Source organism: Triticum urartu, chromosome 2 (assembly GCF_003073215.2).
Source record: "Triticum urartu cultivar G1812 chromosome 2, Tu2.1, whole genome shotgun sequence".
In the NCBI taxonomy this organism is placed as follows: Eukaryota; Viridiplantae; Streptophyta; class Magnoliopsida; order Poales; family Poaceae; genus Triticum; species Triticum urartu.
Genome location: NC_053023.1, coordinates 734,948,510 through 734,967,121, shown reverse-complemented (window position 1 = coordinate 734,967,121; position 18,612 = coordinate 734,948,510). Strand labels below are relative to the sequence as shown.

Below are 18,612 nucleotides of genomic sequence, written 5' to 3'. Positions count from 1 at the left end.
AGTTGAGCGGATCGGAGGAGGGAAGGCAAAGGTCTCGACGGCGGCGACCAGATCGCCCCGGGAGAAAAAACCCTAACGAGAGGGAAGACTCGGGAGGTATTAACTCGAGACACCTATCAATCAGTTGAAATCTGGTAATGTATCGTCGAAGACTGACTGCTCTTCTATCTCCAGGTGAGATGAGAAACGGTCATACCTTCGACGCCGGCCCGGGACAACAATGTTTTTCATTTTCAATGAGATTTCGATGAAATTCACCGAATTTCATTAATTTCGGTAGTCACTAAAATGTTTATCTTCCAGCCAGTACATACGAATTCAAATATTTGTCAAAAATAATTTTAAAACATTGAAATATTTAATTGAATTCAAGTGAATACTTTTGCCTTTTGGCCTAAACGCAAACCGAAATCCCTGAAATTCACTGGATTTTGGTGATTTTGGTTGGTGCTAAAAAAATCTGACACTGAAAGTGAAAACACAAACTCACCCCACAAAAAAAACACAAACTACTATAGCAGCTAGTACAGCACGTACCGATTAGCTGGCAAAATGGAAAGAAAAACACATGCTCAACTGATCCACATCGACAACCGCGACGGCATGCATGCCTAGCTTGAAGCTTTCTCAACACTACTGCACTACATAGAGTACCCTGGCGAGCAATGAATATATTCAGCTAGCTGGCAAGGTAAGTACATGCACGTCTAGCGAGTTGCGACTGCGCAGCAGCTTAGCTAATTACTCACTCATAGTCAGTGGCAGTGGCGGAGACAGGCCCCAAGCGGACTGAGATCCAGTGCCTTGGCACACACAAGGCACACGTAAACAGTGCAATGCCTTGAGATTTCAGCCGTTAGATCGGAAATCAAAGTATCAGATTTTAGTGAACAGCATCCCGCGCTACAGTATGTTTGGTCCTGTAGCGATTGTCCTGTAGCAGACTTCCTGTAGCGATGTACTGTAGCGGTGACTCTTGGTGTTCATCGGACCGTCGCTTGTAGATTCAATGGCCAGGAGATGCCCTCAATGCACGATACTGTTCATCAGTGCCCTGTTTGTGCCAAAGCACCGGATCTCAGTCCGCCCCAGGCAGCTTGGGCCGCTGCCTGGGGCGTGAGATGTAGTTCCTTTGGACACTGCAGCATCACTGTAGCTATAGTGCTATAGTGCTCTGAAGGCTGCCTGGGGCGTTGATTTTTCCTGCCGCCGCTACTGCTTGTAGTGATCCAAACGCTCATATGTTTATTTACAGAGGGAGTACCATTCATCTACAAATTAAACGGTGCGTTTGACTGACTCATTAACTAATTATGTGTAGAAGTTTGGTCTGGTTCTATCGCCGGGGTGGTTGCCTATGTGTTGTCGGAGAAAATAAAAATAAGGAGAGAGAAGCAACGAAATTTCACTTTTTTTTAATAAAGACACCCAAAGGGCATCTTAAATCTGATTATCATCGAGAAAAACAAAGGCCAGTATAATGGATAGACAACTGGACGTAGAACAACCAGTAAAAGTAAAATTACAATAAAAAGCATACTAGTCTTCTTCTTCCTCTGATTGTACGCTGCCCGCCGGTGATTGAAACTTGCACTGAACCAATAGCAAAGAAAAGCAACACCTGCAAATGCCCTCGCCATACAAGGCTTTGAAGACCGCAATAGCCACTCGCCCCTTGAGACGAGATCTAAAAGTCGTTGAAGCAGGATCGGCTGGAGCATCACCCCAAGCAGAACAAGCTTGCAATCCACCACCACCAGATCAGAGGGTTGGAGAAACCGGGTTAAGCCACAGAACAACACAGAAGAAGATGCCGTGGTCGCCGCACCAAACGCCAGCCATAAGTACTCCTTGAAAGACACCCAAACTGCCAAGATCTGAAGGAAACCAACCGATCTGGGGACACAAACTCTCACAGGCCCTTCGCCGGCGCCAGATCGGGCGTCGTCGAGGTAGGGAGAGACCGGAGAGACTTTATTCCAACACGCCATCGTCGCCACCACCTCGTCGATGCCGCCGGAGAAACAAAAACCTAAGAGAAATAAAACAAGACGGACGGGTCCCCACTCCTCTTGCCGCCGCCGAGGCCACTGGACGGGAAAGAGGAGGGGGACCAAGGCAGCGGCAGTAGTTGTGGCGGCGGCGGCGGCTTAGGGTTAGGAGAGACGCACGCTAGACACGTCGGCTCCTAGCATCGACTGAGACTTAGCAAGACTGTAACGAAATTTCACTTTAAGAAGGGTAAGAGCATCTATAACCAGACCTAGCTAATCCAGGCCCCTAAACTTCTGATAGCATAATTAAGCGTGAAATAAAGTTGCAGAGAGGAAGAATAAACTTCTAATTATGCTGCTGTTTGCCACCTGGTTTTAGGTTCTACGTGGCATGGCAAGCCATGAGTCAACCAACATTACAATGGGTACCCGAAACTCGCAAACTCGGTGAGTAAAAATCCTATCAATGTATGGGTTTGAGAAAATAATTACCCATGTATAAATAAAAAAATGTACCCATCGGGGAAGCGGTGTACGGTTATGAAAAGGCAATACCCATACATGCGTACCCGTGTTCCCATATACAAGTTCCATCTAACTGTTGGGAAACGTTGCATGAAAAACAAAAAAAATTATACACGCATGCAATATCTATCAAGGAGACGCATAGCAACGAGAGGGGAGAGTGTGTCTATGTACCCTCGTAGACCGTAAGCGGAAGCGTTTGACAATGCGAACTTCTTTGCGTTCCAACCGATCGAGCACCGGACGTACGGCACCTCCACATTCAGCACACGTTCAACTCGATTATGTCCTCCGCCTTCTTGATCCAGCAAGACGGCGAGGTAGTGGATGAGTTCCGGCAGCACGATGGCGTGGTGACGGTGATGGTGAAGTGATCTACGCAGGGCTTCGCCTAAGCACTACGAAAATATGATTAGGGTATAAACGGTGAAGGAGGGTGCCGCACACGGCTATGACAATGTTGTGTTCTATTAGGCGCCCCCCTCCCTCATATATATAGATGGGAGGAAGAGGGAAGAGGCCAAGAGACGCCCCAAGTAGGACCGAATCCTACTTGGGCTCCTGCCCAAGTAGGCCAAGAGGCGCCCCAAGTAGGACCGAATCCTACTTGGGCTCCTGCCCTCCCCCCCCCCTCCTTATTTGTCGGAGGGGGAAAGGAAAGGGGGGAGAGGGAAGGAAGGGGGAGGCCGAATCCCCCCCCCCCTTTCCTTTCTCCCATGGGTCGGCTGCCTTAGGGGGGGGCACCCCAGCCTCCTGTGGGCTGGTGTGCTCCCCTCTAATGGCCCAATAGGCCCATCACCCTTCCGGGGGTGCCCGGTACCCCCTCCGATACTCCGATGATCACCCGGTACACTACGAAACACTTCCGGTGTCTGAATATCATCGTCCTATATATCAATATTTACCTCTCGACCATTTCGAGACTCCTCGTCATGTCCGTGATCTTCTCCGAGACTCCAAACAACATTCGGTCAGCAAATCATATAACTCATATAACACTATCGTCAATGAATGTTAAGCGTGCTGACCCTACGGGTTCGAGAACTATGTAGACATGATCGAGACACCTCTGCGGTCAATAACCAAAAGCGGAATCTGGATGCCCATATTGGTTCCTACATATTCTACGAAGATCTTTATCGGTCGAACCGTTATGACAACATACGTAATTCCCTTTGACCATCGGTATGTTACTTGCCCGAGATTCGATCGTCGCTATATTCATACCTAGTTCAATCTCATTACCGACAAGTCTCTTTATTCGTTCTGTAATACATCATCCTGTAACTAACTCATTAGTCACTTTGCTTGCAAGGCTACTTATGATGTGTATTACCGAGAGGGCCCAGAGATACCTCTCCGATACTCGGAGTGACAAATCCTAATCTTGATGTATGTCAACTCAACAAACACCTTCGGAGATACCTGTAGAGCATCTTTATGATCACCCAGTTACGTTGTGACATTTGATAACACACAAGGTATTCCTCCGGTATCCGGGAGTTGCATAATCTCATAGCCGAAGGAATATGTATTTGACATTAAGAAAGCGATAGCAATAAACTGAATGATTAATATGCTAAGCTAACGGATGGGTCTTGTCCATCACATCATTCTCCTAATGATGTGATCACGTTATCAAATGACAACACATGTCTATGCTTAGGAAACCCTAACCATCGCTGATCGATGAGCTAGTCTAGTAGAGGCTTACTAGGGACACGATATTTCATTTATGTATTCACACATGTATTTAAGTTTCCGATCAATACAATTCTAGCATAAATAATAAACCTTTATCATGAATAAAGAAATATAAAATAACAACTTTATTATTGTCTCTAGGGCATATTTCCTTCAGTAACTCCCCACAAAAAAAATTAATTCCATATAACAGGTAGGCCCCTTCCGTCATTGACTAAAGGAAAAAAAGATGAGCCGTTTTACGCTCGGCTAACGCATCCGTCAGCCTCGACCCAAAATCATCTCCCCTTATCCATGTGCATGATCTTGTTTTGTGAACTCATGATTTTTTTGACAAAGTCTCCTTCATTTGATCATTTAGAAGTAGGGGTTGCAGAAGTATCTTTGATAAAAAAAATTGTGTCCCTCTTGTTTGTTTTGTAATTGAAAAAAAAATAAAAAAAATATAAATATTTTCCTAAAAAGTCCACTTACAGGCTACTCATCCATGAATGTAATTGCACATTGTTTAGTGTCATCTAGTTCATGCTTATTGGTTATTGCTATTCACTTCTAAAAATTAATATCATTCTTTTTATTTCATCGCACAATGAATCATCAAATATATGTGCTAAAATGCTAAAATGTGGTATCTATGTGCTGAAATGTTGAGGTATACATGTTGAAACGTTGTGTATATATGTGAAAATGCTGAAATCACAGACTGTGAAGTGTGAATTGAGTAAGGTGGCCAAGATGTGTATTTTCACCCACGGGTATTACCGGCAACCGGTCGGGTGGGTGGCCCACTACTAGTCGATCACTGTAGTGGCGGGCACGTGAACTTGCACACCACTGGTTATCTTCCTTTCAGTGGCGGGCAGTGCACCACTTCTTATTCATGTTACAATGGTGGGCGTGTTGGGGAACGCAGCAAAAATTAAAAAATTTCTACGCATCACCAAGATCAATCTATGGAGTATTCTAGCAACGAGGGGAATAGGAGTGCATCTACATACCCTTGTAGATCGCGAGCGGAAGCGTTCAAGTGAACGGGGATGATGGAGTCGTACTCGCCGTGATCCAAATCACCGATGACCAAGTGCCGAACGGACAGCACCTCCGCGTTCAACACACGTACGGTTGGGAAGACGTCTCCTCCTTCTTGATCCAGCAAGGGGGGAGGAGAGGTTGATGAAGATCCAGCAGCACGACGGCATGGTGGTGGATGCAGCAGGATCCCGGCAGGGCTTCCCTAGCACAAGCGGGGAGGAGAGGTGTTACGGAGGGAGAGGGAGGCGCCAAGAGCAAGGTGCGGCTGCCCTCCCTCCCTTCCACTATATATAGGGGCTAGGGGGCGCATGCCGCCTTGGAGATCCCATCTAAAAGGGGGCGGCGGCGGCCCCTGGGGGCAACGGCCCCCTTAGGGTTTCCAACCAGAGGGCGCATGCCCCCTCGGGGGGCAACGGCCCCCTAGGGTTTCCAACCCTAGGCGCCTTGGGCCCTTGGGTGGGGCGCACCAGCCCATCAGGGGCTGGTTCCCACACCACTTCAGCCCATGGGGCCCTCCGGGATAGGTGGCCCCATCCGGTGGACCCCCGGGACCCTTCCGGTGGTCCCGGTACAATACCGGTAACCCCCGAAACCTTCCCGCTGGCCGAAACTGGACTTCCTATATATAAATCTTTACCTCCGGGCCATTTCGGGAACTCCTCGTGACGTCCGGGATCTCATCCGGGACTCCGAACAACTTTCAGGTTACTGCATACTAATATCTCTACAACCCTAGCGTCACCGAACCTTAAGTGTGTAGACCCTACGGGTTCGGGAGACACGCAGACATGACCGAGACACCTCTCCGGTCAATAACCAACAGCGGGATCTGGATACCCATGTTGGCTCCCACATGCTCCTCGATGATCTCATCGGATGAACCACGATGTCGAGGACTTAATCAATCCCGTATTCAATTCCCTGTCAATCGGTACGTTACTTGCCCGAGACTCGATCGTCGGTATCCCAATACCTTGTTCAATCTCGTTACCGGCAAGTCACTTTACTCGTACCGTAATGCATGATCCCGTGACCAACCCCTTGGTCACATTGATCTCATTATGATGATGCATTACCGAGTGGGCCCAGAGATACCTCTCCGTCATACGGAGTGACAAATCCCAGTCTCGATTCGTGCCAACCCAACAGACACTTTCAGAGATACCCGTAATGCACCTTTATAGCCACCCAGTTACATTGTGACGTTTGATACACCCAAAGCACTCCTACGGTATCCGGGAGTTGCACAATCTCATGGTCTAAGGAAATGATACTTGACATTAGAAAGCTCTCACAAAACGAACTTACACGATCTTTGTGCTATGCTTAGGTTTGGGTCTTGTCCATCACATCATTCTCCTAATGATGTGATCCCGTTATCAATGACATCCCCATGTCCATAGCCAGGAAACCATGACTATCTGTTGATCAACGAGCTAGTCAACTAGAGGCTCACTAGGGACACATTGTGGTCTATGTATTCACACATGTATTACGATTTCCGGATAATAAAATTATAGCATGAATAATAGACAATTATCATGAACAAGGAAATATAATAATCATTTTATTATTGCCTCTAGGGCATATTTCCAACAGTCTCCCACTTGCACTAGAGTCAATCATCTAGTTACATTGTGATGAATCGAACACCCATGGAATTCTGGTATTGATCATGTTTTGCTCTAGGGAGAGGTTTAGTCAACGGATCTGCTACATTCAGGTCCGTATGTACTTTACAAATTTCTATGTCTCCATTTTGAACACTTTCAGGAATGGAGTTGAAGCGACGCTTGATATGCCTGGTCTTCCTGTGAAACCTGGGCTCCTTGGCAAGGGCAATAGCTCCAGTGTTGTCACAGAAGAGAGTCATCGGCCCCGACGCATTGGGTATGACTCCTAGGTCGGTGATGAACTCCTTCACCCAGATTGCTTCTTGTGCTGCCTCCGAGGCTGCCATGTATTCTGCTTCACATGTAGATCCCGCCACGACGCTTTGCTTGCAACTGCACCAGCTTACTGCCCCACCATTCAAAATATACACGTATCCGGTTTGTGACTTAGATTCATCTAGATCTGTGTCGAAGCTAGCGTCGACATAACCCTTTACAACGAGCTCTTCGCCACCTCCATAAACGAGAAACATATCCTTGGTCCTTTTCAGGTACTTCAGGATGTTTTTGACCACTGTCCAGTGTTCCTTGTCGGGATTACTTTGGTACCTACCTACCAAACTTACGGCAAGGTTTACATCAGGTCTGGTACACAGCATGGCATACATAATAGACCCTATGGCTGAGGCATAGGGGATGACACTCATCTCTTCTATATCTTCTGCCGTTGTCGGGCATTGAGCCGTGCTCAATCGCACACCTTGCAATACAGGCAAGAACCCCTTCTTGGACTGATCCATATTGAACTTCTTCAATATCTTGTCAAGGTACGTACTTTGTGAAAGACCGAGCGTTGGAGCTTGCACACCTTGTTAGCATTCTTAGGATCGACAAAACCTTCCGGCTGCATCATATACAATTCTTCCTTAAGAAAGCCGTTAAGGAATGCCGTTTTGACGTCCATTTGCCATATCTCATAATCATAGAATGCGGCAATTGCTAACATGATTCGGACGGACTTCAGCTTCGCTACGGGTGAGAAAGTCTCATCGTAGTCAACCCCTTGAACTTGTCGATAACCCTTAGCGACAAGTCGAGCCTTATAGATGGTCACATTACCATCCGCGTCTGTCTTCTTCTTAAAGATCCATTTATTTTCTATGGCTCGCCGATCTTCGGGCAAGTCAGTCAAAGTCCATACTTTGTTTTCATACATGGATTCTATCTCGGATTTCATGGCTTCTAGCCACTTGTCGGAATCCGGGCCCGCCATCGCTTCTTCATAGTTCGAAGGTTCACCGTTGTCTAACAACATGATTTCCAAGACAGGGTTGCCGTACCACTCTGGTGCGGAACGTGTCCTTGTGGACTTACGAAATTCAGTAGCAACTTGATCTGAAGTTTCATGATCATCATCAACAACTTCCTCTCTAGTTGGTGCAGACACCTCAGGAACATTTTCTTGAGCTGCGCCACTTACCGGTTCAAGAGGTAATACTTCATCAAGTTCTACCTCCCTCCCACTTATTTCTTTCGAGAGAAACTCTTTCTCTAGAAAGGACCCATTCTTGGCAACAAAGATCTTGCCTTCGGATCTGAGGTAGAAGGTATACCCAACAGTTTCTTTAGGGTATCCTATGAAGACACATTTTTCCGACTTGGGTTCGAGCTTTTCAGGTTGAAGTTTCTTGACATAAGCATCGCATCCCCAAACTTTTAGAAACGACAGCTTAGGTTTCTTCCCAAACCATAATTCATACGGTGTCGTCTCAACGGATTTCGACGGAGCCCTATTTAAAGTGAATGCGGCAGTCTCTAAAGCATAGCCCCAAAATGATAGCGGTAAATCGGTAAGAGGCATCATAGATCGCACCATATCTAATAGAGTGCGATTACGACGTTCGGACACACCATTACGCTGAGGTGTTCCAGGCGGCGTGAGTTGTGAAACTATTCCACATTTTCTTAAGTGTGTGCCAAATTCGTGACTCAAGTATTCTCCCCCACGATCTGATCGCAAGAACTTGATTTTCCTGTCACGTTGATTCTCAACCTCACTCTGAAATTCCTTGAACTTTTCAAAGGTCTCAGACTTGTGTTTCATTAAGTAGACATACCCATATCTACTCAAGTCATCAGTGAGGGTGAGAACATAACGATAGCCACCGCGAGCCTCAACACTCATTGGACCGCACACATCAGTATGTATGATTTCCAATAAGTTGGTTGCTCGCTCCATTGTTTCTGAGAATGGAGTCTTGGTCATTTTACCCATGAGGCATGGTTCACACGTGTCAAATGATTCGTAATCAAGAGACTCTAAAAGTCCATCTGCATGGAGCTTCTTCATGCGTTTGACACCTATGTGACCAAGGCGGCAGTGCCACAAGTATGTGGGACTATCATTATCAACCTTACATCTTTTGGTATTCACACTATGAATATGTGTAGCATTACGCTCGAGATTCATTAAGAATAAACCATTCACCATCGGAGCATGACCATAAAACATATCTCTCATATAAATAGAACAACCATTATTCTCGGATTTAAATGAGTAGCCATCTCGAATTAAACGAGATCCTGATACAATGTTCATGCTCAAAGCTGGCACTAAATAACAATTATTGAGGTTTAAAACTAATCCCGTAGGTAAATGTAGAGGTAGCGTGCCGACGGCGATCACATCGACCTTGGAACCATTCCCGACGCGCATCGTCACCTCGTCCTTCGCCAGTCTCCGCTTATTCCGCAGCTTCTGCTTTGAGTTACAAATGTGAGCAACTGCACCGGTATCAAATACCCAGGAGCTACTACGAGTACTGGTAAGGTACACATAAATTACATGTATATCACATATACCTTTCGTGATGCCGGCCTTCTTGTCCGCTAAGTATTTGGGGCAGTTCCGCTTCCAGTGACCACTTCCCTTGCAATAAAAACACTCAGTCTCGGGCTTGAGTCCATTCTTTGGCTTCTTCCCGGCAGCTTGCTTACCGGGCGCGGCAACTCCCTTGCCGTCCTTCTTGAAGTTCTTCTTACCCTTGCCTTTCTTGAACTTAGTGGTTTTATTCACCATCAACACTTGATGTTCCTTTTTGACTTCTACCTCTGCTGATTTCAGCATTGCAAGTACTTCAGGAATGGTCTTTTCCATCCCCTGCATATTGAAGTTCATCACAAATCTCTTGTAGCTCGTTGGAAGCGACTGAAGGATTCTGTCAATGACCGCGTCATCCGGGAGATTAACTCCCAGCTGAGTCAAGTGGTTATGCAACCCAGACATTTTGAGTATGTGCTCACTGACAGAACTATTTTCCTCCATCTTACAGCTGAAGAACTTGTCGGAGACTTCATATCTCTCGACCCGGGCATGAGCTTGAAAAACCATTTTCAGCTCTTCAAACATCTCATATGCTTCGTGTCTCTCAAAACGCTTTTGGAGCCCCGGTTCTAAGCTGTAAAGCATGCCGCACTGAACGAGGGAGTAATCATCAGCACGTGTTTGCCAAGCGTTCATAACGTCTTGGTTCTGTGGTACGGGTGCGTCACCTAGCGGTGCTTCTAGGACATAATCTTTCTTGGCAGCTATGAGGATGATCCTCAGGTTCCGGACCCAGTTCGTATAGTTGCTGCCATCGTCTTTCAGCTTGGTTTTCTCTAGGAACGCGTTGAAGTTGAGGACAACGTGGGCCATTTGATCTACAAGACATATTGTAAAGATTTTAGACTAAGTTCATGATAATTAAGTTCATCTAATCAAATTATTAAATGAACTCCCACTCAGATAGACATCCCTCCAGTCATCTAAGTATAACATGATCCGAGTTAACTAGGCCGTGTCCGATCATCACGTGAGACGGACTAGTCAACATCGGTGAACATCTTCATGTTGATCATATCTTCTATACGACTCATGCTCGAACTTTCGGTCTTCTGTGTTCCGAGGCCATGTCTGTACATGCTAGGCTCGTCAAGTCAACCTAAGTGTATTGCGTGTGTAAATCTGTCTTATACCCGTTGTATTCGAACGTTAGAATCTATCACACCCGATCATCACGTGGTGCTTCGAAACAACGAACCTTCGCAACGGTGCACAGTTAGGGGGAACACTTTCTTGAAATTATTACGAGGGGTCATCTTATTTAAGCTACCGTCGTTCTAAGCAAATAAGATGTAAAACATGATAAACATCACATGCAATCAAATAGTGACATGATATGGCCAATATCATTTGCTCCTTTGATCTCCATCTTCGGGGCTCCAAGATCATCGTTGTCACCGGCATGACACCATGATCTCCATCATCGTGTCTTCTTGAAGTTGTCTCGTCATCTATTACTTCCACTACTATGGCTAACGCTTTAGTAATAAAGTAAAGTAATTACATGACGTTTATGTTGACACGCAGGTCATAAATAAATAAAGACAACTCCTATGGCTCCTGCCGGTTGTCATACTCATCGACATGCAAGTCGTGATTCCTATTACAAGAACATGATCAATCTCATACATCACATATATCATTCATCATTCATCACAACCTTTGGCCATATCACATCACAAAACACTTGCTGCAAAAACAAGTTAGACGTCCTCTAATTGTTGTTGCAAGTTTTTACGTGGCTGCTATAGGTTTCTAGCAAGAACGTTTCTTACCTACGCCAAAACCACAACGTGAATTGCCAATTTCTATTTACCCTTCATAAGGACCCTGTTCATCGAATCCGATCCGACTAAAGTGGGAGAGACAGACACCCGCCAGCCACCTTATGCAACTAGTGCATGTCAGTGGTGGAACCGTTCTCACGTAAGTGTACGTGTAAGGTTGGTCCGGGCCGCTTCATCCCACGATGCCGCCGAATCAAGATAAGACTAGTAACGGCAAGCAAATTGACAATATTGACGCCCACAACTACTTTGTGTTCTACTCGTGCATAGTAACTACGCATAGACCTAGCTCATGATGCCACTGTTGGGGAACACAGCAGAAATTAAAACATTTCTACGCATCATCAAGATCAATCTATGGAGTATTCTAGCAACGAGGGGAATAGGAGTGCATCTACATACCCTTGTAGATCGCGAGCGGAAGCGTTCAAGTGAACGGGGATGATGGAGTCGTACTCGCCGTGATCCAAATCACCGATGACCAAGTGCCGAACAGACAGCACCTCCGCGTTCAACACACGTACGGTTGGGAAGACGTCTCCTCCTTCTTGATCCAGCAAGGGGGAAGGAGAGGTTGATGAAGATCTAGCAGCACGACGGCGTGGTGGTGGATGCAGCAGGATCCCGGCAGGGCTTCGCCAAGCACAAGCGGGGAGGAGAGGTGTTACGGAGGGAGAGGGAGGCGCCAAGAGCAAGGTGCGGCTGCCCTCCCTCCCTTCCACTATATATAGGGGCTAGGGGGGCGCATGCCCCCTTGGAGATCCCATCTAAAAGGGGGGGGCCTGGGGGCAACGGCCCCCTTAGGGTTTCCAACCAAGGGGGCGCATGCCCCCTCGGGGGGCAACGACCCCCTAGGGTTTCCAACCCTAGGCGCCTTGGGCCCTTGGGTGGAGCGCACCAACCCATCAGGGGCTGGTTCCCACGCCACTTCAGCCCATGGGGCCCTCCGGGATAGGTGGCCCCATCCGGTGGACCCCCGAGACCCTTCCGGTGGTCCCGGTACAATACCGGTAACCACCGAAACCTTCCCGCTGGCCGAAACTGGACTTCCTATATATAAATATTTACCTCCGGACCATTCCGGAACTCCTCGTGACATCCGGGATCTCATCCGGGACTCCGAACAACTTTCGGGTTACTGCATACTAATATCTCTACAACCCTAGCGTCGCCAAACCTTAAGTGTTTAGACCCTACGGGTTCGGGAGACACGCAGACATGACCGAGACACCTCTCCGGTCAATAACCAACAGCGGGATCTGTATACCCATGTTGGCTCCCACATGCTCCTCGATGATCTCATCGGATGAACCACGATATCGAGGACTTAATCAATCCCGTATTCAATTCCCTTTGTCAATCGGTACGTTACTTGCCCGAGACTCGATCGTCGGTATCCCAATACCTTGTTCAATCTCATTACCGGCAAGTCACTTTACTCGTACCGTAATGCATGATCCCGTGACCAACCCCTTGGTCACATTGAGCTCATTATGATGATGCATTACCGAGTGGGCCCAGAGATACCTCTCCGTCATATGGAGTGACAAATCTCAGTCTCGATTTGTGCCAACCCAACAGACACTTTCGGAGATACCCGTAGTGCACCTTTATAGCCACCCAGTTACGTTGTGACGTTTGATACACCCAAAGCACTCCTACGGTATCCGGGAGTTGCACAATCTCATGGTCTAAGGAAATGATACTTGACATTAGAAAAGCTCTCACAAAACGAACTTACACGATCTTTGTGCTATGCTTAGGTTTGGGTCTTGTCCATCACATCATTCTCCTAATGATGTGATCCCGTTATCAATGACATCCCCATGTCCATAGCCAGGAAACCATGACTATCTGTTGATCAACGAGCTAGTCAACTAGAGGCTCACTAGGGACACATTGTGGTCTATGTATTCACACATGTATTACGATTTCCGGATAATACAATTATAACATGAATAATAGACAATTATCATGAACAAGGAAATATAATAATCATTTTATTATTGCCTCTAGGGCATATTTCCAACAGGGCGTTGTGGCTTACCACTGCGGGCTTATTCATGAGAATTAGAGTTTTGCACCCATGGCACCAATTGTGATGCCATGGATGCGTTTTGCGTAAATCCAATATAAAAAGGGAATACAGCATGCATTGTACGCTTAGGCATTCAAGTTCACTAGGTAATTAGTACTCTTCATAACAACTAGTAACACTTCAAGTTTCTTTGAGTTAACAAACCAACATCAAAATATGACGTGCATCTTAACTAAGTAACTAAGAGTTCTTCGGCTAGGAGATATTTGACTGGACCTTATTTCTAAATAAGATCTACAACAACCATCATCTGGAAGTTGTTGTTCCTTACCGTGATGACCACTGTTGTGTCAACCATTAGTCGTTGTCTCTTTCCCTTCAGGAATTCCCGCTAACCGGCCTCATAGAACGATATGCGGCCGTCTATATCCGTCTTGTATCAAACGCTGGTGACATGACCTACTGCTCCAAGGCTTACTCTGTCCATGCCGACAGCATGGATGTCATCGGCACAAATAATCTTCATAGGTAATTTCTATGATCCCCGCGATTAAAAACAAAATAGAGCACGCAATGTTAGACATCTTGCCATATAGTGTTATGAACAGAAAAAGAAAAGAAAAGACATCCCATGATGTGTTTCACGATGTTGGTCTTGATAAAGCAATGCACAAATGGCCTCCCCAAGTGGTGCACACTTGATGGTACGATCGCGATGAGTTTGGCCTTCTCATCCTCATTGAGCTCTTTCATTCTTTGAGAGAAAATTGCATAATCGTATGGATCATCATCGCCATCATCTCCGCTACCCTCATCATTTTCCTCATCCTCATCATCATGCTCCTGACTGCTATCGTCATCCTCGCTAGCATCATCATCATCTTGGCTCTCATCATCATCATCATACTGGGAATCCTAGCATCATCCTCGTCAAGCTCATCATCTTGGTCGGAGAAATACTTAATCCTTAACTTGTTGACCACTTTCTTCAAGTAAAAGCCTATGTACTCTCCCCCGATGAGCTTATTATTTGAAATGTACTTGTTCCATCCATCGCCTCCTATGATGGTTTTATCCTTTTGTTTACAAATGTCAATTTTGTACCATTGCGCTTGACCATCCAAAAAGTTGAAACTGTCACCAATTAAATTATTGAATTGGACCTTACATTGCATGAGATACACTATGTGATAATTAAGAATAATGTAGTTAATAATTAATAGTATGCACAGTACAGCAAGTGGTTAGAATTAAATGATGAACATTGTAACAACAGACTTTTTGAATCCCCCTCAAGAAGAGCCCGAATTCTACAGCATGGGATAAACTATCCATATAGGAATTGTCAAAAAAAGTGAAAGAAAACATTTCGCTGCTTTTCTCTCCTCATTTCTAGCTGTTTTCTCCGACAACACGTAGGCAACCACCGCGGCGACAGAACCAGACCAAAACTTCCACACGTAATTAATTAATGAGTCAGTCAAACGCACTGTTTAATTTGTGGATGAATGGTAATTAGCTAAGCTGCTGTGGAGTAGCAAGATGCATGTACTCACCTTGCCAGCTAGCTGAATATATTCATTGCTGGCGATGGTAATCTATCTGTATGTAGTGCTAATAAGAAAGCTTGAAGCTAGGGCATGCACGCCGTCGTGGTTGTCGATGTGGATCAGTTGAGCATGTGTTTTTCTTTCCATTTTCGCCCGCAAATCTGTACGTCTTGTACTAGGGGAAATACACTTTGGTTCCTAATTGTATATGCACCTTATATAGGGATTTTTTTTAATATTTAAATAAAAAGTCAAAATAGGTAAGAACTATTTTGACAAAAAACTTGACTTACTTTTGCACTAGTATATAAATTTTCATGAAAAAAACAAAGTTGACTTCACAGCAAAAAAGACAAAATTGATTTGCTGTTATAGGTCATTATTAATATTATTTTGGCCAAAATTTTATCTTTTTTGAAAAGAAGTCAAAGGGAGATTTTCCTTTTGTGATTTTTTTCTCACGAGTACAATAAAAGGTCAAGTTTATGTAAAAAATAATTTTAGGAACTTTTGACCTTTTGTTGAATTACTATTTTTTTTTCATATAGGGTGTAGATGTTCCCATAGACCAAAAATCTGCCTCCCTTGTACTAGCTGCTATACTAGTTTGTCCCCGGCCTGGCGTCGAAGGTACGACCTGGAGATAGAAGCAGCCAGTCTCCGACGATACATTACCAGATTTCAGCTGTTCGATCTCTCGATTTTCTTTGTCAAAACACGAACCTTGTCAAACATCTTTCCGCATGTTGTTTCTGTGGGGTGGACGTACTCACTGTTGCGTAGGTGCTGGATCGATTGGGCGAAGATCGATCGGTCGGGGTCTCGGGTCAAATGGACGTGCCTAGTTTTGAACTTTCCAAGGCGAACGGGAAACATCTTTCTGCGGCTCGTTTCTTCAGGGCTCAGAACAGCGTCCTTGCAGCCACAGAGATACTCTTGGGCCGTCGAACGGGCTCAGATATGACTATTTCTGAACCACGGTCAATTAAAAATAATTATCCTAATTAACATAGTTAAATCAAAAGGGGATGTAGCTAAATTGCTAGAGCGCTAATCAATGCGGAATAGAGGCACGGGGTTCGATTCCTCGCATCTCCAATCCAAATATTTTGTTTCCGTCGTCGTGGTATTCTTTTTCGGCCCTGCGCGATTGAATGTCACTTCCATGTTTTGCAATTGGGCTTGAAGGTTGGTCAAATCCATATATAGGAACAGCCTGTTATTGGGCTGGAGGCCCCCCCTCCCTCTCTTAGCAATAAACATGCTGACGGACCAGCACAGTTCGAAGTGCCTAACTTAATGAACCCAGAGGAAGATCATGCCAATTGTAGACGCAAATTTATGTGAAACTGAAATTAGTTTGCAACATAGAAAAGCATATATAGTAGGCCATGGTGGATATGCCTCCTTGGAATTCCTGAAGAAGACGCCATAGAAAGATCAGGCCATCCACATGTGATCGGGCGGCCATTGACGTGTGAGTTTGTCCATCGATGCTTGGCCAATGCGTTCCTGTATTTGAGGAAGTTCAGTGGTTACTGCTGCTATGTTAATTTGAATGAACCAGGGAAAGATCCCTGATTTTCCAAGTAAAAAGAACATTCGCGAATGTATGACTAGTTTCTAACTTTTTAGCTTTTCCCTGACACTGCAATTTCTGTGCTCAACACAGAAATGGCACCGCCGGCCGTCCGGTTCTCATCGCTCGTGCACCAGATGTTCCCCGTCGCCGAGCTCCACCTCCACCTCGCCGCCGCTGCCACCGGCATCGCCGAACAGCAACTCGATCTCCTCGAGCGTCTTGCCGCTCGTCTCGGGCACGAACCAGTGCACGAACGCCACGGACAGCGCCGAGACGGCCGCGAACGCCGTGAACGCGCCGGCCACGGACACGGCGCGGCAGATGGACAGGAAGGACATGGCCACGGCGCCGCTGGTCAGCCGGTTCACCGCCAGGCCGAGGCCCACCGCCTGCGCGCGCAGCCTCAGCGGGTAGATCTCCGAGCTCAGCACCATGTTGATGGGCCCGATGCCCACCGAGAAGAAGGCCACGAAGCCGCACACCGTCAAGATGGCCAGCGCGATCGCCGCGCCGCCTGGCAGCGCGCCGCGCGACAGCAGGGAGAGCGTCGCGGCGAGCACGGCAAGGCAGGCGGTGATGCCGACCGTGCTGATGAGGAGTAGGGGCTTCCTGCCGACACGGTCTACCAGAAGTATGGCGATCACGATGAAGATCGTCTTGGAGAGCCCCACCGCGACGGTGGCGGCCAGTAGGTGGCCCTCCGTGGCGATGCCGGCGTCCCGGAATATGGTCGGACTGTAATACACCAGTGCGTCGATGCCTGTGGCCTGCTGGAAGAACTGGACGCCCAGCCCGGCGAGCATCATCCGGCGGACGACCGGCGACGGCCTCATAATTTCTCTCCAAACCGCTTTGCCGGCGCTCGTCACGCGCGCCGACTCCTCGATCTCGGCGAGCCTCTCCTGCGCCTCGCCCTCGGTCTCCGTGACCGTGAGGAGCACGGCACGCGCCTCGCCGGTGCGGCCCTGCATGACGAGCCACCGCGGGGACTCCGGGATCACCGTGAGCACGTAGGCGACGGAGATGGACGGGAGGATGCCGGCGGCGAGCATGACGCGCCAGTTGACGTGGTCGGGGAGGCCCGCGAAGGCGAGGTTCGAGACGTAGCCGAGGAGGATGCCGAAGCTTATGAATATCTCCGGGAGGGAGGCGAGCGAGCCCCGCAGAGCCGCCGGGGAGATCTCCGAGATGTACACCGGCGCGACCATGAGGCCGAACCCGATGCCGATGCCGGCCAGCAGCCTCCCGGCCATGAGCGCGGCGAAGGACGGCGCGAGAGCCATCACGGCCGCGCCGGCCTGGAAGATGGCGGCCGCGAGCCCGATGGTCCGCTTCCGGCCTATGGCGTCGGACGTCCTGCCGGCGGCGAGGCTGCCGAGGAGCGAGATGAAGCTGAGGCAGCCGACGAGCACCTCCTGCTGCACCTCGTCGATGTGGAGGTCCTTCTGGATGAAGATGATGCAGCCGCTCATCACGCCGACATCTGCAGAGACACACGGCAACAAAGCGAAAGCTTTGACAAATCTGCATCAAGAAACGCCATTGAGGGAGGCAGAGCTCCGCTGCTCACCGTACCGTAGCCGAGGAGGACGTGGTTGAGGGAGGCGAAGACGGAGCAGAGGAACACGTGTCTCCTCGCGCCGCCGCGAACACGGACCCCGCCGCCGACGCCGTCCTCCTTCTCCACCTCCGGGTCCGGCGGGAGCACGTCGTCCATGCGCACGTACCTGCTCTTCCTCCCCAAGAACCCGGCCATGCCGCCGCCGTTGGCCGCCGTGCCGGCGCCACGAAGCTCCATGGATGCTCTTCCAAGATTCAGCGTGGACTCTGAGTGGCAAAATCGCCGGCCATGGATCTGAGGGAGGAGGGAGACCAAGAGGAGGAGAAACCGAGGAATTTCTTA

At 47.6% G+C, this 18,612-nt stretch overlaps 1 protein-coding gene across 3 annotated transcripts; it reads right to left on the bottom strand.

Moving 5' to 3' along the window:
* Positions 1-16,316: 16,316 nt before the first annotated feature.
* LOC125534508 (probable polyol transporter 4) lies at positions 16,317-18,612 on the bottom strand. 3 transcript variants are annotated; one of them, XR_007294502.1, is made up of 3 exons: positions 18,285-18,612; positions 16,756-18,192; positions 16,318-16,639 (listed from the first exon to the last, which is right to left on the bottom strand). XR_007294502.1 is itself a non-coding variant. In XM_048697714.1 (2 exons), exons 1-2 carry the CDS (start codon positions 18,505-18,507, stop codon positions 16,826-16,828), a joined length of 1,590 nt encoding a protein of 529 aa, XP_048553671.1. In that variant the 5' UTR covers positions 18,508-18,612; the 3' UTR covers positions 16,317-16,825. The 3 variants fall into 3 exon arrangements, 2 of the variants coding, with proteins under 2 accessions (XP_048553671.1, XP_048553673.1); XM_048697714.1 differs by having other exon boundaries at positions 16,317-18,192; XM_048697716.1 differs by having other exon boundaries at positions 16,317-18,192; positions 18,280-18,415.

What these genes read in the sequence shown, in the direction of transcription:
- LOC125534508 (XM_048697714.1), bottom strand. Translation starts at nt 18,507, where the DNA reads ATGGAGCTTCGTGGCGCCGGCACGGCGGCCAACGGCGGCGGCATGGCC. An exon ending in CCACGTCCTCCTCGGCTACG is followed by an intron (nt 18,193 to 18,284) that starts GTACGGTGAGCA and finishes GTGTCTCTGCAG; the next exon opens with ATGTCGGCGTGATGAGCGGC.